The 24,747-nt window shown below is 38.5% G+C and overlaps 1 protein-coding gene across 1 annotated transcript in view; it reads left to right on the forward strand.

Moving 5' to 3' along the window:
• Positions 1–24,747, forward strand: part of EVC2 (EvC ciliary complex subunit 2) — a 78,278-nt gene that overhangs the window by 34,049 nt on the left and 19,482 nt on the right. Inside the window, exons 10-16 of the mRNA XM_059817792.1 lie at positions 4,523–4,847; positions 8,208–8,447; positions 10,572–10,747; positions 16,715–16,874; positions 18,181–18,645; positions 21,787–21,987; positions 23,291–23,413. Of these exons, the coding sequence (XP_059673775.1) occupies positions 4,523–4,847; positions 8,208–8,447; positions 10,572–10,747; positions 16,715–16,874; positions 18,181–18,645; positions 21,787–21,987; positions 23,291–23,413 (1,690 nt within the window). The remainder of the gene's footprint in view (positions 1–4,522; positions 4,848–8,207; positions 8,448–10,571; positions 10,748–16,714; positions 16,875–18,180; positions 18,646–21,786; positions 21,988–23,290; positions 23,414–24,747) is intronic.

The following is a 24,747-nucleotide window of genomic DNA, read 5'->3' on the forward strand; positions in this document are numbered from 1 at the left end:
CTGGGGACGGTTGTGTGTCTGTCTGTCCTTCCTCGGCTGCGTTCCTCTCTCTGTCAGGAGTTGGTGCAGCTGCTGTGCCATGGTGCTCCAAGTCACTGCTGCAGCGGGGCGTCTGGGATAGTGGAGACAAACCATCCACAAATGGCCCTAAATTTCATGCTTTTCAGGAGTGTTGTGTTACCATGAAAGGATGCTTTTGCAGAAACTGCTACCATAGGGCTCCACTCTCCTCTGGATGCTGTTGTAATACACATGGTACTAATTGGCTACCATTTGCAGATGAGAGATGAATCTTCTGAAAATGATGGTTTTTTCTGTTTTGTTGAGAAAATATCACCAAAGGGGAGTTTGCTTGATGTTTTTCTCCCCTTTAGACATCAGAAAGTTGTGTCACAGTAGTTTCTTATCTTTGCGAACTCTGAATTAATTTTAAAAATGTGACAGAAAGCCACTAGTTCATTTTAGGACTGTTAAATTCAGCAGCTATTAATTCTCCTGTTAAAAAAATCCCTCTATGGGCCTCTAATTTGAATAATAAGACTTAATAAGACACTATTTTTTACTTAATGAGAGGTTTCCTTTTTTGTGGTGTGTCATCGTTTCTTTGTTGGTTTTTTTTTCAAATTAACTATAGTTGTTTCTTTCCTGACCCTAGCTGCTTTCCCATATTCTTTTATTAGGTCTGTGGAGGACATCAGATGCTCAGGTACTCTCTTTGCTTCTCTGTGTTTGGCATCTGGGATTCTCCCTTCCCAGATCTTCTCTGACAGATCTTTAAATCCTCTTCAAGTGAGTGAAAAATCTTTACATTTGCTGTTTGCAGTTTCATTTTCTACATGTCTGTTCACCTTTCATCCCCCCGCCACTTTGTACCACCTACCTTCTGTACTGTCCTCATCCTTTCTCTGCATGTTTTGTCCAACAGAAGCTTTGATCTTTTCCATCAATCGGTTGCCATCTGCTGCCTGTACTTCATGGGCTTTAATGTTTCTGTTATGCTTAATATACTCAGGAAGAGATGCGAGACATTTTAAACATGAATTGCTGTAACAAGCAGAGTGCAGAGCATTTAAAGCAACTTATTAAATCTGCCTTCGTTTGAGGAGGCACAGAGTGTCAGGTTAGGATTTTTTTTTCCTACTGTCACAAAACATTGCATATTTAATCTGGATGATTGGTAAGCATTGTTCTTCTGATGGACTTGTGTCTGAAAGCATTTGGTTTATTATATGTACAGGATTCCTGTTTTGAACTGACTGTTGGCATCTAGGACTCCAAGACTATATTGATGCAGCTCTTTAAGGCTGCCCTCACCCTCTTATTTGGAGTAAGAGCTTGAAGCAAGGTTTCTGGTGCATGTGATGAGCCTGTCTCACTCCCACTGGCTGCTGTGTGGAGGAGGCAGACCAGAAGCAGAGCACATCACGTGGAAGGTAGATTTAAAATTTTTACGGACACAACCTTTCTTCAGCTACGGCTGAAATAAAGGTAATGGTCTGGCTGCTGTCTTCCAGGATTTGACCTGGGAGAGCTGTGGCTTGTAATTACTTTTTCTCCATGCTATTACCCTTGGATTGGTGGAACAGTTCACTTGCTTCTTCTGCTTCATTGCCTTCTTCACAGTTGTGCTGTCAGGAGAATGGAGGGTGAGCGTTGCAGATTAAATACACCTGAGATCTTAACAGCCTCATCACTCACTTGCTGACACATGAGCACCAGGTGAACTACACCTATTGCTCCTCCTACATTTAGTATCATGACCTTGAGGAGTAGAGTTAATTGGGTACCATAGTTCTCTTTGTGGGTGAGAAGGGGCATAGGAATCTTCCTCAAAATGAAATCAGGTCTAGTCTGTAATGACTTGCAGTAAATAGGAAGAAATGCTGTGGGAAGACTGAGGGAAAGATAACAAGAGGAAATATGGTGGTGGTGTGTGGTTTTGGCTTTCATTCTTGGGATCACTGCTGAAGAAGACTGGAAAAGTAACAAGTAAGGAGGTGGATGAGAAATAGCTTAATCTTCTTTTCAAAGCATGCTGAAAAAAAATCCTGCATTTGTGGTAAGAAATAAATGTTGTGTTACTAACTGTGTATCAATGTGGTGGAGCTGTGAAGTGTTGCTTTCCAGGGAGAGAGATGAGGAATTCAGTCTTTCACACCTCAGTAGGAAAGGGTTAGTAGGTGCTGTGACTAGCATCTAGCAGTGCACGCATGAAGAACAGAAAAATAATGATTAAGAAACTTGTTATTCCAGCAAACAAAGAGAGTTGGAAGTTGAAACTAATCAAATCCAAGCTGAGGATAAGGTGACCATTTCTAGGTCTTAAAGGAATTATGAAGTGGAACAATTAATTAAAGTATTGTTTAGTTCTCTATTAGGGGATGCTTGAAAACCAAGATGAGATGTTTCTCACAAAAGACAGATTTGCTTCAATTAAATCAGAGCTACTGGACCTGAAACAGGAATTAAAACCGAAAAATAAATTTGATGGCTTGGATTTTAGAGGCTGATAATGAATTGGTGAATCTACGAAGGGGAACCTCCTACCACTGCCTTACAGTCATTTGGGAAATGTTATAGCATAAAGCTCCCATTTTCTGGATCCTTCTTTTTATTTAAGTGCATTTGCACAGAACTGAAACACTTACTTTTTGAAGTTAGTTGTCATAAGCAAATAGCTTAGTACTAGCTGGCTATGTCAGCAAAAGTCCTAGGACTTCTGTAAACAGAAAAACTTGAAAATACACATTTGCGCTGCCTATTTGAAGTGCTTGCTCTGTTGCTTTAGCATCCTGTTCCCCTGACCCTGCTGTCACCTGTCCTCTGTGGCTGCCCCACTGTCCTGGAGCAAGAAGGACTCTCCCAAGCAGAGGGTCAGCATCCTGGGAGACTTGACCATGGATGTAGCTGAATGCCACGCAAGAACGCTATGTACCTGCAGGTGCTGCCCTGCAGTGTCCGTCTGTACGCAGCACAGAGAAACTGGGTTGTTGTGTTGTCTTGGGGACTTTATAGAAAATATTTAGCTCCTATACGATCTTAAAATTCCAGTGAAGAATGTTTCAGCCACACAATGCTTCAGTCACAGGGATCTGGCCCCATACAGCAGTGATTCCTGTTGCTGAATGGGAGGAAGAGGGGGAAATGGAGGAGGTTTTGCAGCTGCAACCAGCCAGCCCTGGAGCAGATCACCAAGACTAGTATGGGCATCTCCAGTGTATTTCTGGGGTTTTCAGAGACTGCAGCAGAAAAATCTCTCTGCCTTTTCGTGATCGATTATCATAGCTTAAGCTAATGTCTCTTAAATACTTCAAGTATTTGAGTCATAGTAAGAAAACAACTTAATTCCATCCCATTGGTTTCTAAATGGGAAAAATACATCCCTTGTGTTTAACAGAGGGTCAGTGATAACAATGTATCATTGTTTTACTTTTTAGTTAACTTTATTTGCTTACATAAGGAAAGTTTCTTTGACAAAAAGGTGAACTATTTATAGATTTGCATGCTTTACTATATACCATTCTGAATGTAGTATCATTCTATTTTGTAAATCTTGCCAAGAGCTTTGCTATGGATTTGAAGTTTATTCTAAGATTTGTCTATGGAACAAATCAAACCAATAATTCAACTTAACTGAAAAAAAAAGAATGGATTTAAGCTCTGTGTGTAATAAACTCTGTAAGTGTATTTTGTAGGTCACAAAGAAATTCTTGTATACTTAATGTATACATAGAAGCATACTGTGCTGTGTGGTTGTGTAAATTCACATGCAAGGGCAAAACCCACCTAATTCTCCAATCCTGAATTGAATGCAGAATACACAAAGCTATAGAACTATCTGAAATGACAATTATTGTCATTGCAATTTAATTAACTTTAAAAATAAATGATAATATAGTCACATGCAACATGATATTTATTGCATTTTGTAAAAAATCTTTTATTTCCTTCTGGTTCTAATCTCTTTTCTAGAACTCTATTAATGTTCATGAGAGAGAGAGGTATCAGCTATTTTAATTTATTTGTATCAGCACATAATCAAAACACTCCTCTCTTCCCTGCAGAGAAGGGAATATACCAACGCAGAACACAAAGCAGTAATGTATTAGTGAAGATGGGTCAGTGAGTTTAGAACGATTTTACAAAGTCAGTGAAATTTATAGTCCGTTCAGATACTCACTTCATCTGCTTCCCAAAAGAGTTGGGGTTTTTTTTGTGGGAGGTTTTTGTTTGCTTTTAAACTGAGGGAATGTTTTGAGGTCTAAAGAAAAGCTTTCCCTTTTTCTGTCTAAAATGGACATGCAAGAATGGACATACTTCATTAAACTTGCTGTAGTAAAAGTTGGCTCACCCTGCTTTTTAATGAAGGATTATTATCATGGTTAGTAAACTCATATGCTGTGATATTTGTGCACTTCTCTGACTGTTATTCAGTTACCCAATATTGAATGAATCTAGATGTTTTCTGGTAGAAATTTCCTGTAACCTGCAATTTCAAACAGTCCTGATTGCCTTCTTGCAGCTTGGAGGTTGCCAGCCTGATGCGGGCAGATGCTGATCTGGAGGCATATCGGATGCAGATATGTAAAGAAGTGATTGCTATGATGATGAAGAACATGGTCTTAAGTCACAGCCTCTTTCCTCATGTGGAGAAGAGGATGAGTTCAATTTTCAAAAAGCAGTTTCTTGCAATGGAGAAAGAGATTCAAGAGGAGTATGAAAGGAAGATGGTGGCTTTAACTGCTGAATGTAATCTGGAAACTAGGAAGAAAATGGAGACACAACACCAAAAAGCGAGAACCGCAAATGAAGAGGCTGAAGAATTAATGAAGAAAATGAATGAAAAGGTAAATCTGGTGTAAGATCAAGATATTTTGCATGATATGTTGTTTTATATAGGTGGTTCCTCTTCTAAGAATGGCAGAGTTGTCCTCTTAGAAGAGTAAAGACATGGACCTGTTGGAGCGGGTCCAGATCAGAGGGGTGGAAGAAGGCTGAGAGCATTGGGGTTGTTCAGCCTGGAGAAGAGAAGGCTCCGGGGAGACCTTATTGCGGCCTTTGAGTATTTAAAGGGGGCTTACAAGAATGATGGGGACAAACTTTTTATCAGGGCCTGTTGTGACAGGACAAAAGGTAATGGTTTTCAACTAAAAGAGGGTAGCTTGGACTAGATATAAGGAAGAAATTTTTTACGGTGAGTGTGGTGAAACACTGGAACAGGTTGCCCAGAGAGGTGGTAGATGCCCAGTCCGTGGAAACATTCAAAGACAGGCTGGAGGGGGTTCTGAGCAACCTGATCTAGTTGGAGGTGTCCCTGCTCATTGCAGGCTGGTTGGACTAGATGACCTTTAAAGGTGTCTTCCGATCCAAATCAGTTTATGATTTTAAAAGAAAAGCTGTACAATTTCAATGTGTTCGAAAATTCAGATGTCATAATTAGGGTAGTTGTTTTTAAGAAACTATGTTTTACTTCACCAGAAAATGAATTTATCTCAAGAGAATCTGTGACACCTGAAAACAAAAGGTTGTCATTATCCTGATTTATTTCTTTTTTTATGGTCACTTAAACCCTTGCAAAGTGGTGGATTTTTATTTACTATATTTTACTGCAGCAGTTCTTAAGAACTCCAGTCAGACACTGCGTGAAGTATTCTGCGCATTCAGAGCAGAACACACTCTCTGCATCATAACCCTTACAATTTAGGTAAAAAGCCTCCAATACTTACATTCTTATTTTGAAGAAAATGAGAATATAAGCGCAACCGAAGGCCAATTTCCTCCAAACTAAGTGAAGGCAATCAGAACAATCTGTATTTTAGGCAGAGCAGGGAGTGGACTTATCCAGAGGCTACTTCCAAGAGAATAGTGAGACAAATAATTTAAGGCAGACTCTACAAGTTTAGTCTCCCTTTAAGTAAAAGCTTAGGACTTGTGTGTCACTTTCATTCAAAGATTTCTGTCCAAATGGGTATCATTACCCAGGATTTCTTAGGTAGCCACTAGCTGGAAATACAGCCTGGGTCGCCAGTCCAACATCCCATGTACAAAGTTATGCTCCAGTCTTCCATGTTTTGTTTTTTTTCCAGTATATCGAATATTTATAATAAAAGTGATTTCAACCCCGCCTTTTTTTTTATTTCGTATGTCTGGAGAGGATTCTGTTAAGTTTCGAATATTTCACCTCTGTAAGCTTAAAATGTTAAAATACCCAAGTTAATATTTTATGCTTGTCTAATGTTATAGCTCATATTAAGAGGATGACTTGGTGGGAATAAATAGTGCAGTTCGTTACTTACCAGTGGGGCTTTGCTTCTAGAGCACAAGTGGATACATGGGTATTGAATGTGATGCTGCTGGGTTTCCAACTGTCTGTTTCAGTTCAATTATAGAGACAAAATAAGTTCTGTTAGGAGTATAATCCCTTAGACCGGTATATGCCTTACTTGTGCATGATCTCTTTGTAGATATTACTTAAGTTTTTGGCTTTCTGTTTTTTTGTGGGTATTTTTGTGGGTTTTTTTGTTTTTTTTTTAAGCATTTTTATTTGCATATCATAACCTATAATGGTTAAGGACTTTTATGACAATTCATGATTGCAGTTTTGACAAAAGAAGCTTTTTGCTGAGCGTGATCCATCAAAGGTATTACAGTATACAGGTCTCAGGACTTCGGTTTATTAGGCTGTTGTGTGGAGAAAGTTGATGGCATAAGCCTAAGTGAGCCAGCTGAATTTCTTTGATGTTTCCAGGTGAATTTTAAATTGTGACTCTAGGGAGCTTTCACCTATCTGTAGGATATGAACAACCTGAAGTAGAGGTGCTAAAAAGTCAAAAGAGATGGCAAGGAAGGGATACTTGTGGACATCTTGCTAAGGATGAGGTAAATTATACTCTGCAGAAATCTTTTTCCTTCTGTTGGTTATAGAAGGACCCTAGACTGGACGTCTAACACTCAGAAAGACCTCTCTGAGATAAATCCTACCTTTGCAGAGAGAGCGGCCTGACTGAAATTCGGTGTGTGAGCTATCACTAAATGCGCTCTCAGCAAAGCGGGTTTTTTTTTGCACAAAATACATTGGTATTGGTTCAGCCTGGTTTATACTGGAAATCCTGAATGGTAGGAATCAAACAAAGAATTAAGGCCAATCCAATACTAGTCCTGATCCATTTATCATATACTGACATCTTGCTGTTCACTTTCCTGTCTGTGAAAGGACCTGTTTTTGTACTTGCCGTGGAACCTGGTCCAAAGGAATGTGCTGGAGCACTAGGGATGGCCCACACTTGCGCTCCTGGCAGCGGGTGTACTGACGTCCAAGAGACGGCAGTGGAAAAACAGCTGGAGCAATAGCCTCCTCCCCTTCTCAGCCAAAACAGAGAATGTATATTCCCTGCCTTTTTGATTAGTTATTTGCTGTCTGCAGTGTGTCTCTTGGGAATGAAGGGTGAGGTGAGGTGGGGCTCAGTGCAGAGGACAGTTCTCCCCAGGTAAATAATGTGAACAAGGCCAACATAACTACTGTTAGGTAGCTCTGCTGGCATAAGAAGCATTCTTTGCTCTATGTTTTGATTCTATAATGAGTTTATGCCATCTGAGATTAAAGCTATGAATATGTAAGTCTTACTAGAGAACTATGAGAAAGTATTTCTTGCAGAGAAGCTTTTAAATTAATTGTCATTTAATTCTACACCATTGTTGTAACTCTAAAATGATGCCCTTGGATTAACTTGCAGAAACCAATAGATAAAGTAGGACACCAATAATAAGAACTCTTAGAAGTTTGTAGTAGAATAGTTTTTTCTAATTTATATTGTTTTTAAAATGTATGCTTATTGTTCTTTCATTGTTCTGACTTATTTCAGGATTGGTAAAACCTAAGAAATTAATTTCATATATAGTCTTTGTATTGAATTTCATGCAGTTTTGTATAATTTATCTTAAATGATGCTTCTAAAGTCTAAAAAGACTTCGTTATGCCTTGAAAGTGTTATCTGGATTAGAGACTGATGGCTGTATAACCCCTGTCATTCCAAACAGATGAAAATCATGGAAAGTGTACATTGATTTAGTATTAGCCTCCATTCAAACCTGAAATGATAGTAATCAAAGTATGTGTAAAATATGTATGAGCTAGTAGCACTGATACTTTAAAATATGTTGAATACTGAAAATCACTTCAGGTTTATTTATTTCTCTCTTTTCTGCAGCCTGCTGTAGAATACAGAAGTCTTCTGGATAGACTTCACAGACTGGAGCAGGACCGCCTGAAGAGGTTCCTTCTGGTAAAGCAGGAGGAATATTTTGCAAAAGCTTGTAGACAATTGGCTGTTACCCAGAGAAAGGAGCTCCATAGTATCTTTTTTACACAGATAACAAATGCTACTTTCAAGGGAGAACTGAAGTTGGAAGTGGCTAAAACATTAGTGGAAGATTACTCTAAAATGCAGGTAATAGGATGATAACTCCATTCCTAACCTAATAACAGAATACAAACCCACAGTAACTTTTGAGAAATGTTTCATAGAATGCTAAAAGAAACTATCCATATGTTATCACACTTATAACTAACTTTCATAGGAATAATTTTTAAAAGTATAATGCCATCATTATGCATATCTAGATATCTACACAACTGTACATTTATGCATACACACAGCCTTCTTCTACAACAGTCAGTTAGATGTATTTACTACAATATTATGTACATAGTGCTGACTTTGGTCTGCATAGGTAATCTTCAAAGCACCCAAGTGCTTGAAGCTTATCTTTACTGCTCAAGGGAAATAAGACTAATAGCTTACCTGTATCATGCAGAAGAAAGAAGTCTGAAAACATGTCTACACCATGCAGTGGGAAATTGTGATATATAAGTCCCCAGTTTTGCAGTGAATATTTTGATATATCTGCACACCTTGGGGCTCTGCTTAGCTCCTGAAAGCTCTGTTGGTGCAGCTCTGCCTCTAAGCCCTTCCCCACAGTATGCTCCGAGAGCAGATTTGGGCTTATGCAGCAAACTTCTGATTCCAGGTCTACCCTCGCTGCTGTTAATGGGACCCTCAGCATGGTACAGAAATGCCAGAGTGCCATTTTCAAAAATAATTTCAGTCCACGTAGAGGGACTTAGGCAACTAAGAGAACAGATGTCCCTAGATCTATTTTATGAATAGAATTTTCTAAAACAGATCAGATGCTGTCTAATGAAAGATAAGTACCTTTGGAAGTCTGCCTGTATGGGCATTTTCAAAAACCCCTACGCGTGAAGTGCTTTTCTTCACTTCAGAAGATGTACTGAGCTCCCCAGTTCAAATATGTAGATTATTTAAATTGTGGTATGTCTGAAGTGCTATGATTTTGTACTTTGAGAGATTGAGTATCAGTAGCTTACGTGATTGGGGATGCTGATGAAGAGTATGTTCAGGACTTTAGTTTTGATTTCAATTACATTACTATTGCAACAGAGTAGCTTGAGTTTTTTCTTCAAGGGTTTTTTTACTCTGTTTGTGTCAGAAGTTAATGTTCTGGATTCCAAAAATTCTGGGAATTGTTCTTCTGGCTACTTGAAGAAAAATATGATTGCTGTGGTCCTAGAGGTTGAGGGCCTGGAGGTTATAAAGCCACATCTAGAAAGGAGGTGTCAAAACATGTAAGGCCCACAGCTAAAACTAGGTGCACTGTCAGACCTCAGTACAGAGAAGCCTCACATGGGCTGCTGTCAGATGTAGGTGTAGGAAGCACTTGTGCAAAAGACAGCTGAGCAGCCAGCAAAAGATAGGGAAAGTGAAAGAATTTTTGATGATGTTTGGCTGCTCAGACACGGGTCACCTAAGTATCAGAACTTGTCTTGGGCATCTGATGCTAGCAGAATGTCTGCTATAGACCATCCTGTGTCAACGTCTGTTGTCTAGCAGACCCATTTGTAGGTACCTAAACCCCTCCCATTCCCCACTGTTGGAAGCAGGAGCTTCTGAGCTGGCCTGTATACAGTGGACTTGGCTTTTCCCACACTGTACTGGACACACGTGGAAGATTTATCTTTGGCTTTAAAGTCAGCTTAGACACCTATGAAAATGTTACCCTTTATTTAATCATACAATACATAGTAAAGGAGAAAAAAACATTATAGAAGGACTTGATGCGACTTATTGCTGTTACTGAACACGTTGTCTTCGGGTCACAGTTCAAGAAGACCTTTCAGCCTGTGGATAGCTTTAAGCAGGAACAGTTCTACTAAAACCGGTAAGGTTGTGTGTGTAATTAATTGTGAGTACCTGACCAAATGACCTGTTAAATCGGGGCTCTCAGGAGGTGCACTAAATATTCAGGAGGGTACACACAACGTTGAGGTATTCAGGCCGAAAGCTCAGCACATTATTTATTTTGTTTTGTTGAAATAACAATAATAATTTGACATGATCATTAGAGTTAAGTTGATATAAGCTTATTGTTTTTCACTTGTAAGAGCTTTTTAACTTTGCCCTGTTAATGAACAAATCTGGTCTGATACCCACAGGTGTTAGCTGAAATTAACGTTACATCTAATTAAATATATTTGTTCACATTCTTTCCTGTAGGGAGGCATTGAAGAGCTAATGGATTTTTTGCAAGCTAGCAAGAAATATCATCTGAATAGAAGATTTGCTTACAGAAAGTATCTTATAAGTAAGATGCAATTAAGGGATTCTCAAGCCTCTGCTCTTATAAATGCAGCGGCAATCCAGATATCAAGTCTCATTACTAAGATGCAAAGGTAAATATCTCTATTGGTTTTTTAGCAGCCATTTGACTACATTATCTCAATGACAATACAAGAGTCTTCAAATGTGTTTTTATCTGTGTTACCTAGCAGGAAAAGTTCATAAAACTGTTACATTCTAAATTAATGCTAAGAAAATGTTTTGCAACTAATGGCTTTGTTACTTACTATCCTCACAGACGTGAAGGTGAGACTTTGTTGTCTGTGTCGACTTTGTACTGCACAGAGATGAATTGCTGGGAACATGCATAGTACCTGTTTGTAATTCTGACTTCAGTGGGAACTAGACTCATGTAAGAGTCTTGATGTCTTTATACATCCATTATTCATGTAAATAGCCCTCAATCATGTGAAAAGTCCATTGCAATGTGTATCAGTTAAGACCATTTGTCTGGGTTCTTTACGCGCGAATACCTGGATTTAACAGGAAGTAACAATTTTGATTCACTTGTGATTGAATGTGTTTGAGGAGCTGGATGTACAGTCTTAAGCTGGAATGCATGAATATTTTCTAAAGGAAGTTGACAAAGTTTATAAATAATGTAACTGGGGAGGGTCTTGACTAGCAACTGTTACAGGCAATATATAAAAAGTAAAGTTCAGCTGAAATAAAAAGTAGAACTGGAAATGGACTGTTATAAAACACTCATTTAATTTCTTTGGGATATCATACTGGATCCAGGCTTATTCAAGTACTCCATCTGATGATAGTCGTAGTCAAGGTGGAGAGACAGCAATGGTGACTTACCAGCGACATAGTTATTTAAAATTACATGGCAGTGTGGAGCACTGAGAGACACCTCTTGCTGCTACCCAAAGGACTGTGGCATAGCTTAGTCTGCCATACAGAGAAATTACTGAGGAGCACACCACTGCGGTAGAATACATCAGTGAGTGGGTAAACAACCTAGCACTGCTGCTGTTGATTCTGTGCACGCACATTTATTTGTATATTTTAGATATCTGTATTGGTTTCAGTCACTGGCATCATGTGGAGAATGTATTAATAGAACAAGTATAAAATAGGTAATGTAGTATCAGCCTTTTGGCATCAACAGCAAGAGGCAGCACTGTAGAAATATATCAGTCTTTACATGGTGTTTTTTCTTTCATGGTGTTGACTTAAGTTAAAAGTAATTTAGTATTAGGAAGCAGGAAGTCTGTTAAAAGCCACCAAAGATTGCATGTGTTTATATGATACAGTCATTTACGTGATATTTGTAACCTTTCCTTGCTCTTCTTTTTAATTGTCCTGTGTGCTGCCTCCCTGGAATCATACCCTAAGTTCAGTCTCAAGATTTGTTGATCAGAGAGAAGTTCTTCCAGTATGCCTGCACTGCTTTGCCTATTTTGCTAAAATCTGCAGCTGTGTGGCTCAAAGACAAAAATAAATCTCCTACTTCCACAGACAGTTCCCTTCCATCAGTTCATGTCTCTTTTTGGAATCAGATTATAAGAAATGTTCTGAGATGTTTTCCCGGATTTTTGTGGTTATGTGAAAAGCCTTCATGAGAAACTCTCACCTGTATGACCACTGCATCTGTGGCTCAAATCATTGCAATGAGCAACTGGGACTCCTCAAGCTGGAAAATCAGGTTCCGCTTATTGTTTAATGTCTGTATTGCAGCTAACAGTCATGGAACAGATCAACTACAAAACAGAGAGGAAACATCTAGTATTAGTAATCCAAGACCTTGTGGATCTCATCCCCAAAAATGTACCAAAAAAACCCCAAACCCCTCCCCAAAAACCGAAACACTTCCATCACCAACAAGCATCGTTACAAAGATGAAAAAGTAAATTCTCTAGCAGTCCCCTATTAAAATTCTCAGAGTATGCAGTGGCAGTAGTACTCTGCAGACAAAGGAAACATGTCCATAGTTGGAGATGGTGTTTGTATAGAAGAAATCCCATCTGACTTCTGGGACTAAAACTAGTTATTTTCTTGTAACTTTCCATGCCTGCTGTGGCAGGAATTCCTTTCAGGCAGATGTTGGTCAAACTGTAATGTTGTTGTTAATTCTTTAGATGTTGGGATTATAAAGCTCCAGCATGTAATACTTCAGATTATTTACTTTTTTTTCCTACAGACAAACTGAAATACCCTAGTATAAACCCAGAGGAAGTTATAATCTATGCTAGGTGGGTTTGAATTTCAGTTTTTAATTATAAAGTGGTTTGGGGAATATTTACAAATTGGAGCATTAAAATTTGAGCAGCAAGAGAAGTCTGGTTCAACGAGCTGGTATTTTAAATGTGTATCCATAGTATCATCATATTTTTCAATTTAGCATTGAATTTGCTTGTCTAAATACATACATACTAATATATAAATATATACAGGTCTGTCTTAATCTATTGTGTCCAACTTTAATAGTGTGCCTTAAACTTACTGTTATAAATGCAATTTTAAAATGCTGAGCTGTTTGTGTGGAGAAGAGAAACTTCTCAGAGATGTAGATTAGATACACCACAGATAAACAGATTCAGGGATACATAAACCAGTAGATAAATGATGAGGGGAGAGGTCTTTTAAAAAATGGAGCTTAATAGGATGTTTAAAATTTATCACATAGCAAGGCAATTTTAAATTAACATGAAAAAGATTCTGTGTGGCCAGAAATATAGGTTATGAAAAGCAAAATAAAACCAAACCAATTCTAGGGAGGGTTTGAACATTTTAGATGAAATAGAGCAGCCAGAGATTTCAAGCTGGGCTTTCTAAACATAATATTTAAATGTCCTGTATGTCAGGACTGGCTGTAGGTACTCAGTGCCTTTTGGAAATCAAGTCCATGGACTGCAGTGCTGAAAGGGAGGAAGGCAAGTTTTAAGATGTAACCCGTAACGGTAGATTTCAGGCATGTCTACCTAGGCTCTTTATGTTTTCACTTGAAGAATAAATGGGCAGGAGGGCGATACTTGAGGCAGTATTTATCCTGGGTTGTTCCGGCTATCAATAGAGGCACAAGATTCTTCATGTTTTTGAACTACAGCAGCTGTAACACGTTGCATTGTTCTTCTGTCAGTATCTGCTTGTTCACAAGAAGTTCCCTTCTTTCTTCAGTCTCTTAAAAACTGAAGCCAGTTCTGCTGACTTGCTAGGTGTGAACAACTCAAGCTTCTTTATAAATTTCTCCCAAAATTTTAATTTTTATAAGACCTCAAGCATTTCTTGTGAACTGTGTTTTTTAAAGTGGGCAGTTGACTATCTTTGACATAAAAGGTAGAAGCAAAACATCTTGTATTGGTCTCGTTCTTCTGCATAATCTGCATTTATATGGACCTTGTTATAAGGAAAGTAGTTTTCAAAACAGTGTCCTGCTGGACCTTTCAGGAAGTTTGTATTGGAAAGTGAATGCCTCCAGCAGTAATGCATCAGTATAAAGTTTTCTGCTTGCATCAGTATATACCTTTTCTGCTTGTAGCACTTTGCTATGTAGAGCATTTATTGCTCTGAGTTATTTACCTAAATTCTGGTCTGGGCGTTGGCAAGATGCCAGTTCAGCAGGTGAAATCCTGAAGTAGCTGAAGTGGGGTAACATGGGTGCCGACTTGCAGGTTCTCTCTGTATAGTTTCTGTTGTGATTCAGCCTCCATGCACATCCAGGCTGGTACAACTTTTCTGCTTCATATCTATATCCCTTATGTTTTAGTGATGCTTCCATGCCTTTTCTAGCTTTTATAAAACAATCTCCTTTGCTGGGGTCCAGCATCCCTTGTATAGTTTCTCCATAGCATCAAATACAAAGTACTACTTTTCAGCTTTTAGTGCCCTCCCTTCACGTTTTCTCCTAATTTTGTTGGCTTTCATTCAGTACAGGGAAGTCAAGATCTGCCTCTGGTTGACCTACGATACTGCTGCTGTTGGCCACACACTTCATCTCTGTACCTTCCTTGGTGCTCACTGCGTTTGGGATGATCTCCCTGTAAACAAGCTTGTTACTGCATTATTCTCCTTCATTAAATTTCTCCTTGTTCAAAGTCATTAAACATGTGCCTGCACATTTCTTCAGTGATTAGATGTCTGGTATGCTGAGACCAAGCAGTTTATCATACATCTATACCGTCTCATTATCTTTCTTCTCTCCTTTTATTTTGTGTTTTCAGTTCAGAGTCCTTTGGGAACAGGACATCTTTTAATTCTAACACTGTAATTGTTTTTATACTGTATTTATATGAAACCTGAAATGAAGGTCTCTTGCTGTGATTGAGCCTTCTAGGAATTACTGTAATACTGATTAATATAAGTTGCCATGTAAATTCCCATAGACTTCTGTTGTGGTAGGTGTTTTGCCCATTATTTTTGTTATCTGGGATTCTAATTAAGTAGATGCCAAATAAATAGATAGGTTTTGCAGTGCTGTATCACCTACAGTTTTAGCTGTGGACATACTGGATTTCTAAATAAATCAACAACGTGAACTGAAATAATGTAGATGCTCCCCCTGCATCCTAAGACTGGGTAGGTATATATCATCTTCCAGTCATTCTATGTTGCGTGGCTTTTTTTAAACTTTCATTTGCTGGATGGTTCCAGCGCATCTTTCTTTCTCTGTTGCAGCCTCTTTTCACTGCTCTGGACAGGGATTTTAATTGGATGTGGCAAGCCTAGGTTTAATTCCTCAGTACAAGACAGGATGAAGGTGTTAAAAATAATATCTTGGTTATTATCTTTCCTCACTTCCTCCTGTAATAAATCTACCTTTTATTCACTAATCTTTTGCGTTGGATTTGATCCAAAAGGGGTTGAGACTTAGAATTACCAAATATGGGCAGGAAACTTGGTGCTGTTGTGGTGGGTTTTTTAACATAAAACAAGCTAAACCATTAATCTTCTGTTTTATTTCTTTTGGCTTTTATTTTGAGGATTTTATTTGGTATTAAACTGTTACAGTATCAGCAAATCCTAATAAATGAGAATGAGACTCTGTCCTTTCTGGAGAAGGGCTTGCAACATTTAGCTGCTACTCTAGTTTATGAATCGGGCCAGGTATCATGTTGGAACAGGGACTTGGAAGCCCTGGACTCATCTGAATCCAGGCTCTGTGTGTAATGTTCATGCCTTCTGAAAAATGGGTATTTGAGAAATAAACCAGATGGTGTTTGGACAACATCCAGGTTCAGGTCATTGGTGCTTTCTGCTAAAAGTGCCATGTTGACCTTTCCAACCCCACGTTTTGGAAGTCCGCTGTGCTTAATACTAGAAATTGTAACTCAGAAATGTCCAACAGCCTGGTCTTAATTAAGATGTTCTTTTATTCTGCTGTCTTCTGAGAAAGATTTGGGAAAATTCTAGTGTAAATATAATAGCAGGTAATTTTTGAAACTCCATTTGACTTTGTGGAGAGGGAAGTTTTTCGAACTGTCGCAGGCATGGTTGGGATCTTGCTTACTCTTTGAAATTAAATACTGTAGCAACTAGAGGTAGACCACAGTCTTAAACTTCCATTTGAAAGCACTGTGTACTTAAGAGTGAGAATTTGCAGTTAGATTATTGTAGTTCACTATTAATTTGAAATCTTTATAATTTTTCTGACGATATAAATGTGGAGAAGGAGTTATAAAAGACATCTAGAATTCCATTCCAGGGGTGTTAAATGAGAAATGTAAATATTATGAATAATATATAAGGTTTTAAATGTCTCATTTGAATATCACTTACATTACTAAATGATACGTAATTGGTTTTGCATTTGCCTTCCCTTCCTTCCTTCTTCCCATTCCTTCCTTCATACACCGTCACTGTACCTTCACAAACTGTCTCAATTCTACACTCACCTCTGAGATTATCTTTCTGTTATCCACTTGCTTTTTTGATCCCCCCAGGTATCACTGCTAAAGAAACAAAGACCATTCTGTGTGTCTACTTTGTTGAGCCTTATTATGGTACTAATTGCCTCAAATATCTTTTTGCTCTTAAGACTTTGGGATAACAGGCCTCAAACACTGTTATTACAGAGCAGATCATCTACCTGAAAGTCATTTGGGAATGCTGCTGGACCGAGCTGAGGCTGAAATTAATTCCGTTAAACAGAAATTCGACCATGATTTAAAACAAGAAAAGCAAAAGCTTCGCCAGAAACTCATTACAAAACGAAGGCGGGATATGCTGCAAAAGGTAATTATTTTCAGTATATTTATTTTCACAGGGCTTATCATGAATTAAAAATGGAATTAATTGAAAAATCAAGTGTAGTTCTTTAGGACAGGAGTCAACATTGCCAGGAGCACAGATGAAAATAAGCATCCGTTGGTTTTAGTTGTGTACCACCATGTGCTGTGTTAATTGCACAGTAATTAATAGCTGTTCTTTTAGAAAAACCTGCAAGGAAGTAATATAACTGGAGAAACTTGTGAAGCCCCTCCGCTTACTCTAACCTGGCCAAGCGGGTTATGACAAGCCTCAGTAATGTGCAGACAGGCAAAAGCCAACTGAGGTTCTGGAGTTGGTGAGGGGAATGGCACAGTATCTGTGATGGTCATTGTTTTCTATGGGTTTCATGCCTATGTGTGACTTGAATGACTAGTGCAGCACAGTTAAAATTCAGCTGCAAAACTAAACTATTTAAAATATGCTGCACCTGTAGCTGATTGTAGTAGGACTCATGTCACCTAACCTCAGCCATATAAAAATCAAGGCTAATGTCAAGAGCTCCAAATCGTCTCATAATGAAAGATAACTTGCAGGTGATCTGAGATAAATGGAAGCGAGTTGTTATCCAAAGGTCCCTGTCTTTCTCTGCTTAAGGGATGTAAAAAAACCTATCTTGGATTAGGTGATATTTCTTTAGATGACCAAAGTTAGGTGAGATTGATTTTTGCCTGCTGCAGGATATGTGTTTCGGTGTTTTCTGCTCTTTAACAGATATCAGTGCAAGCAAGGAGAGACAGCAGGTATAACGATGGAGACTTTATTTGTTGTATTTATTCTCAGTATAGGTAGCTTTGGTTTTGCTTTCCAGTGAAATTGCTGTATACTGTGAGATGAGGAAAATAAAATTAAAAAAAACCCCAACCCTTTTTTTCCCTCTCTCTTTTTATTTCTTTTTCTTCCTTGGTATTTGATCCAGATTCACTTCTGGGATGCTGCCCGATCATTACAGTTCAGCCAGTTGGGATTATGTCATACCACAAGATCATACATTTGTTTAGGTCCTAGCCCTTCTGTCTAGCAATAATCTAAACTATCGCACACCTGTGTTAGCCTTTTTGTCTAACACTGATCTGAATTATCACAGGCCCACTAGATGCACACAAAGCCATACTGTTGAGGGTTATGTAAATCTCTGGAGACTGAAAAGCAGTTTTGAGAACACTGAAAAAAGTATGAAATTTTGTGTTGCTGTGAAATACATATTTAAGGAGCTGGAATTTGAGAGGTGTTCCTTCTCTTAACCTTGTTCTTCTTTTGGCAAATGAATCAGCAGAAAGAGCATCGGAAAGAGCAGCTGTTGCTTGGAGACCCCTTCAAAATGACTAAGGAGGTCACTCACTACCTGAGCCACTGCAAAAATCTTCTGAGTGAACACACCATTGAATTTGAAGAACTTGCTGAAAAGCTTGACAATGAAGCCAGTGAAGAGCTGAAAGAGCTTGTATTTAGTCTAACAGAGAAAGCTGTTGAAGAGCTTAAACGTGTTCAGTATGGAGTATTCGTGCAAGAACTGGTCAAGCTCAATGTGCCAAAGATGTTCCTGCTGGAAGCTGTGGAGGAGCATAAAAAAGAGATGGTAGTTAAACATGAACAGCTTGAAAGGGAAGAGTGTGACAAGAGCATGGCCGCTGAAGAGCTGCTTCAGCTCACCAGGCAGAAGCTGAGCCAAGAACTGGAAACGAGTCTTTCTGAACAAAAAAAATTCAGGAGCTGGGAACAATCAGTATTCATGCAAGTATCTCTCTGTACCCTTTTCTTAGTTATTCTTGCAAATAGAGGTAAGCTAGGAGTTTTCACACCTGTCTGGGTATAATTCCTAATGATCAGTTCTCTGTCAGGCACTTGGGCATTGATTTATCGCAAGTGCTGAGCCCCTGCGGCGCTGGCGGGTGAGCCAGCACTCCTAGCGCTGCAGTGGAAATCCCGAGAAACAGTGGTTTTGAAACCAAAAACGTGGAGTGGTGTTTTTATACTTTCACTCTATGTCAGGTTTCACTTGCACATCTTTTGTTATTACTCTCAGTCCATTCTCGGAGGTCTGGCACATTAGTGGTGAGACACTGGAACAGGCTGCCCAGGGAGGGTGGAGTCACCATCCCTGGAGGTGTTCAAGGAACGTGTGGACGTGGCATTGTGGGACATGGTTTAGTGGGCATGGTGGTGTTAGTTGATGGTTGGACTTGATGATCTTACAGGTCTTTTCCAACCTTAGTGATTCTGTGATTCTGTGATTGGAAATGTCATTTGGTATGTCAGGCCTAATTAGCCCCACATCCAATTCCATTATATTCCTTCCAGCCACGAGTCAATCCTTACTCATCGGGTGCTCTGACACAGTATTTACACCTATTTCATAAATACATAGCACAGCAGTGTACCTCTCCAGCTCGATGCATCCTTGGCTGATCTGGCCTGCTGACAAAGTGCCCCTGGAACCGAGCCCCCAGCCAGAGAGGCATCATGGCACGGTTGCAGAGAGGTTTGCTGGCCCCGGGTGCCATTGCTGCCTGCTACAATGTGACCCTGGGGATGTGGGAAGGCATTGCCACCATTGGGGGACCTTGCGCAGGAAGAGACCATGGCTGCAGCTGAGCTTCAACGTGCGTGGTGCCTCAGACTGGGCAGCAAGGTCCCTGAGAGATTTGCACCATTCGTTAGTATTTCTTAGCTTTCAAGTACACTTATGACTAGTTGTTGTATCACCTGAATATTTACAGTACTGCATTTCCTATACAATGTCTGTCTAATAACAGACATTGTTACAGAGACATGGGAACACGAAAAAATAGTCTGCTGTCAAAATTGCAGCTTTAGGGGAAGCAACTGGGACAGGCAAACCTGTATTAGGCTGTCTGCCCCTGGAGCAAACTTGCTGGGCATGAGAAATTGAACAGGGTGGGGTGGAAGCATGAGTAAACATTTCTCGTTCATACTTCTTTAAAGCAAAACAGATTTGCATGGGCAGTTTTGTCCAGACAGCATCTTTATAAGTTTTCCTGCTGCACAGTGTAAAACCATATAACAGGAGTATAAAAAGAAACCCTGCCCATTACGTTTGCTTTGTTAAAGAAAAAAAATCCATTTGTGTCTTGTTTTGGTTCTAATTTCAAGGGCTTTGTAATTTATTCAGCATTTTAAATACTTTTCTGTAAACCATTTCAATGTATTTTCTAGCTTGTCTTACTGTCTCTTTATTTACATTGCTGAGAGCAGACCTGCGCAAGCGGGGAAGTAGATAGTATGACCCAGCAGGTCTTTATTTCTTACTTACGATTCCATGACAATTGTGTTCCAGCCTGCAGTGTCGCCTGTTGTATTTGTTAGATGTTTTCTTTATTTACAGCAACAATAAGCCATTTGGTTTTTTTTCCAGTAAAATACTGGCAAATATATAAAAAAAGTGCAGCATTTGCACAACTCTTCTATCAAAAGCCCCTTAAAATCTGTCACTGTCTTTGTTCAGTCCACTGCCTGTCAATATTGATATTTCAATGACAGATGCCAGCTCTCATGTTTATGTTCTCATTTGCTATCTAGTGTTCACAAAGAATTATTTTGAGTGATAGCTTTTCATTTTTGTTGCTTATCAAAGACGCAATGAGTTAGTCCAAAATATTTAAGAAGATCATTAATGCTTAAAGTCCTTTTTAAACATGGACATGACAAAACTGTGATTTGCTGTATTTTCTTTTATATCTGTCTATATATCTGTCTATATGGATATATAGTATGGATTTTCTTCTAAAAGTCTAAGACAACATGAAAAATGGTTTAGTATACTGTAAATGCTTGCTTGGAGTAATATTGCTTTAAAGTAAATAATTTTTTTAAGAGAACAACTTTATGCATTAAAAATGTTTTAATTTGGGATTTAGCTGTACTTTGCTGAATCAGTAAACAGAAATAAGGGTTTCTAAACTCAGAAATATTTTAGTGAAATGATGAGGTGGTATAGGCCTGTGATATACACTGAACAAAACCATCAGTCCTAATGGAACATACAGTATAATATATTTTTAAAATAAAAACTATTTTATTAAAAATATGCTGTTCATGCTTTAAATACAAATGCATTTTTTGGGAAATAGAGAAAATTTCCAAACAAAAATTTATGCTATTTTTTATTTAATACTCTAAAGGAAATATTTCAGTCACAAGATAAGATGAATGTAGTCTAAGGTTAGTCACAGTTGGAAGATGAATTTAGGCTTTTAGCATGCTTTATTTTTAAGTCAACTTATAATCAGTTCCCCAGACTTCTATGTTGAGGACCTTCCTTCTACAGAATGGGAACTTTGAGTGATTCAAATTACTGCTAATAAATATTCTCTGTTGTTCAGACTGCTAAAAGCTTTTTTACAAAGAACAGCTGGAATGTTTGTGACTTGATGATGGGAGGGATGACATATATGAGTTTATTATAAAGAGATACTTTTTTATTTTGTTTTCTTCCCCCTTAGTAGCTGTGACTGCTGAGTGCTGGGAAACAGCACAGGGAGGATTTACAGGAAGCGTTTATATTGATTTCAGCCCTAAGTTCAGGGTTTGTATTGTCTGAAGAGGTGGAAGGATTCTGTGCATAGGAAATGTGCTAAAAATTATTTATTTATTCTTTAAATATTCAAAAGCTGTTTCCTCTTGAAAAATGAAGTTTTACAGTCCAGGAAGTTCTGTATGCAGAATTTAAAGTATCCTCAAGGATATTTTGAACATGCTGAGCAACTCAATCCTGTGTGTGGAATCATTAACTGATACACAAATAAGACAAAAAATTATCATTGTCATGTAAAGTATTTGTGTGCATGACCCTTACGTTTAATGCAAAATTGCCTATATCACTGAACAGCAAAATGGCTTTGGTTTTTTTAACAGGCAGCTTCTAAGTTTACCCCTCTCACTATCAGAAGAAGAATTGCTTAGAATGAGGCAAGAGCTGCACTGCTGCTTCTCTCAGGTGGACAGCAGCTTGGCTTGGCCCAAGATCAGAGCAAGAACCTTGCTTCAGGCTTTCGAGGTGGAGTGGAGGGACACAGAACTGCTGAAAGTCGATCAGAATTTAGCAATGACCAATAAACAGGTGAGAACAATGTCGGATCAGTGTGGGGATGTGCAAGGGGTTCGTGGGTGTATCTCAAGTTGTTGGCATCGGCTGCAGGTGTGGGGCCATAGCTTCTCCATAGGTGTGACAGCGATGCATGCTTCTCCTGTCTATGTGGATCGGTGGACCTTAAAGATAATTGTTTGGGTGGCAGCTGGGTAAATGTTTTCTTCACATATGCCTGCATATTTCTGCTGCTTGCATATCCTCCAGGTTACCTAAGAAGGCGGCATAGGTATAAAGAAGCAGATGAGTGGCCAGAAGGGGCTGCATTTCTGAGGAGAGTCAACTGAAATGTCAAAAACTGGAGCGCTGCTGAGCCTGGCTCTGAATGTCAGGGACAAATTGGATCCTCCAAACTGAGATTTCTCTGGCGGCCCCTACACATTACTAAATTTGGCACTAAATCAAGGAAAGATTTAGGGAGTTTTTTTAGGGGAACGTCCTACACTGCCTTGTCCATGTAGGAAAGGGGTGAGGGTTGTTTAATTCCTTCAGTAAAATGCAAAACCTGTGGAACTGTAAATTATTTTCAGTTCTTAAATAGGAGGAAAAAAAAGTGTTTCCTTATGAATTGTATCTGATACCATCATAAAAAGGAGGACTTCCCCTTGCTTTGTTTCTGTTCAGTTATGTTTTCTAAATGCATAAACTAACTTAGGTTAATTGTACTAGGAATTAGCCTAGTTCAAAACCTTAAGAATTTCTAAAGTACTAAAGAAGGGAAATGACTTTGCAAAGCTTTGTAGTTGAACAGATGTTATCATTTCCCTGAGAGTATATTATACTTAGTTGATATTCTTGTAAAGAAATAAAGGTCAAGAATAATTTGATTACATGGAACAGTGCCCCTTAATACTATCATGGTTCATTTGTGATTCATATACTGTGTCTTGAGAACAATGTAGTTCTTAAATTAATATTCTTTGTTCATTTTTAACCGTGCTGAGGAGACAACGTATCAGTTAAAATCTTCTCTTATTATCATTTCTAAAGTTTGTTTAAAATCAAATTTATGTGCCAGCAGTTTTCATGGAAAGGATGAATATATAATTCTGCTTGAAAGAAATTAAAAACAAAATTTCCAACTTTGTCTGAATGTCTGAATCTTCTGAATCAATAGGCAGCACCTTCATTTCAGAAATATTTTCTCAGTGAAAGTTGTACTTGTCAAGTGTTTTATTAATTGGTGGATCTGCAAATAATAGCAAGTAATAATCTTAATCTTAGCATCCTCATATACCTCTTACAAATAAAGCATTTTGTGCTTATCTTCTTACAGCAGCATTCTAAAATGAAAAAAACAGGATCCAGGAATAGAACTAAGGTAGATATTCTGAAGAAATCTTTACAGGACAAAATTTTTATTTATGAAGACTCAGCAAAAGATGAAAATTTGAGTAAGGTAAGTGCAAACTTTTTCTGTACTGAGGTCAAAACCTAGACCTTTAGTAATTAAAGAATTACAGTTTTCTGTGAATAAGAACCAGATAAAAAAGGCATGAAGTATAGTGGCATGATGCATCTCTCTACTCTTGCCTGTGTTTGTCAAGATGGTGTATTTCAAGCTTAAGAATTTTGGTCTTGTTTTAATTTTTGCACCTTAGTTACAGAACTGATCTCATGTCTCACCCTTTTTTCTTCTGGTGGTTGTGGGGCTTGGTGTATGCATGATTGCAAGACTCCTCTAGATCCTGTGGTTTTCTTAGTAAGGCTTTCAAAACATGGAAGATGCTTCACTGCATTCTTCAGTTGAGCAAGATTTAGTTCTTGAACCTCTCCTAATGCTACTGAAACCCCAGAAATGGGTTCTTAGATCCAAAGACTTCTTGGGTAGGGGCTGAGTTTTTTTGTACAGAGCTCATTGAAAGGGAGCCTTGATTCTGGTGGGTATCTTTTAAAAGGCTCATAGCCCCAGTCTAAAGTTAATCCTTAAAGAATGAGTGAGGCCAATGCCAATATGGGATTTTGGACGCTTTTTCCTTATCTGTCAGCAGATGTTCCATGAGGTCTTGTTTGTGTTGTTTAACCTTTCTCTCCTTGTCTTTCCCACTTGTAAAATATGGGTAGTATTACCCATAAGCGAGGAACGTTGCAGTGATGACTGTGTTAGACATATGTGGTGCACAGCTGTAAGAGCTATGCAGAACAAGCAGGTGCCATTGGTAGTTAAAATTGGTAGATAAAAAATAGTTTCACAAATGATTGCAATATCAATTTTGGTACCAATTTGGACAAAATTCTGGTTTTACACCTCTTTCCTTTGCTTTTTATGCTTGTGTCCTGAGGAATGAAAAATACTGGGTCAACGTGTTTATTCAGAAATAATTTATTTTATGTGAGAGCAACACATTGTTAGTATTGCTTGTAGAGGATAAAAACAAATGTTTATCTAGTTCAGCACCCAGTCTTTGAAAGTGAGAGCAGGTGCTTGGGCAAGAATGCAATAAGTGGGCAAGTGTGTTCTGGCACTCTTTAATATCATCACTCTGGTCCAAGAATGCCCTAATCCTTTAATGGATGCATTTAAACTTTTGGCTTCAGCACCTAATGCCCTGACCTCCAAAACTTAGACTTTTTTTTTTTTTTTTGGTACTGTTACTTGAAAGTACAATGGAGTATGGGCTAAGCTCTTATGTTACAAAAAGCACTGAATACTTGTTTGGTATGAATATTGCCTTACATTTTTGTTAGAATCTTGTTTTTAAATTGGAAATTTAGCTTTTCTAAGCATCAGGG

This window comes from Gavia stellata, chromosome 5 (assembly GCF_030936135.1).
Source record: "Gavia stellata isolate bGavSte3 chromosome 5, bGavSte3.hap2, whole genome shotgun sequence".
Taxonomy (NCBI): domain Eukaryota; kingdom Metazoa; phylum Chordata; class Aves; order Gaviiformes; family Gaviidae; genus Gavia; species Gavia stellata.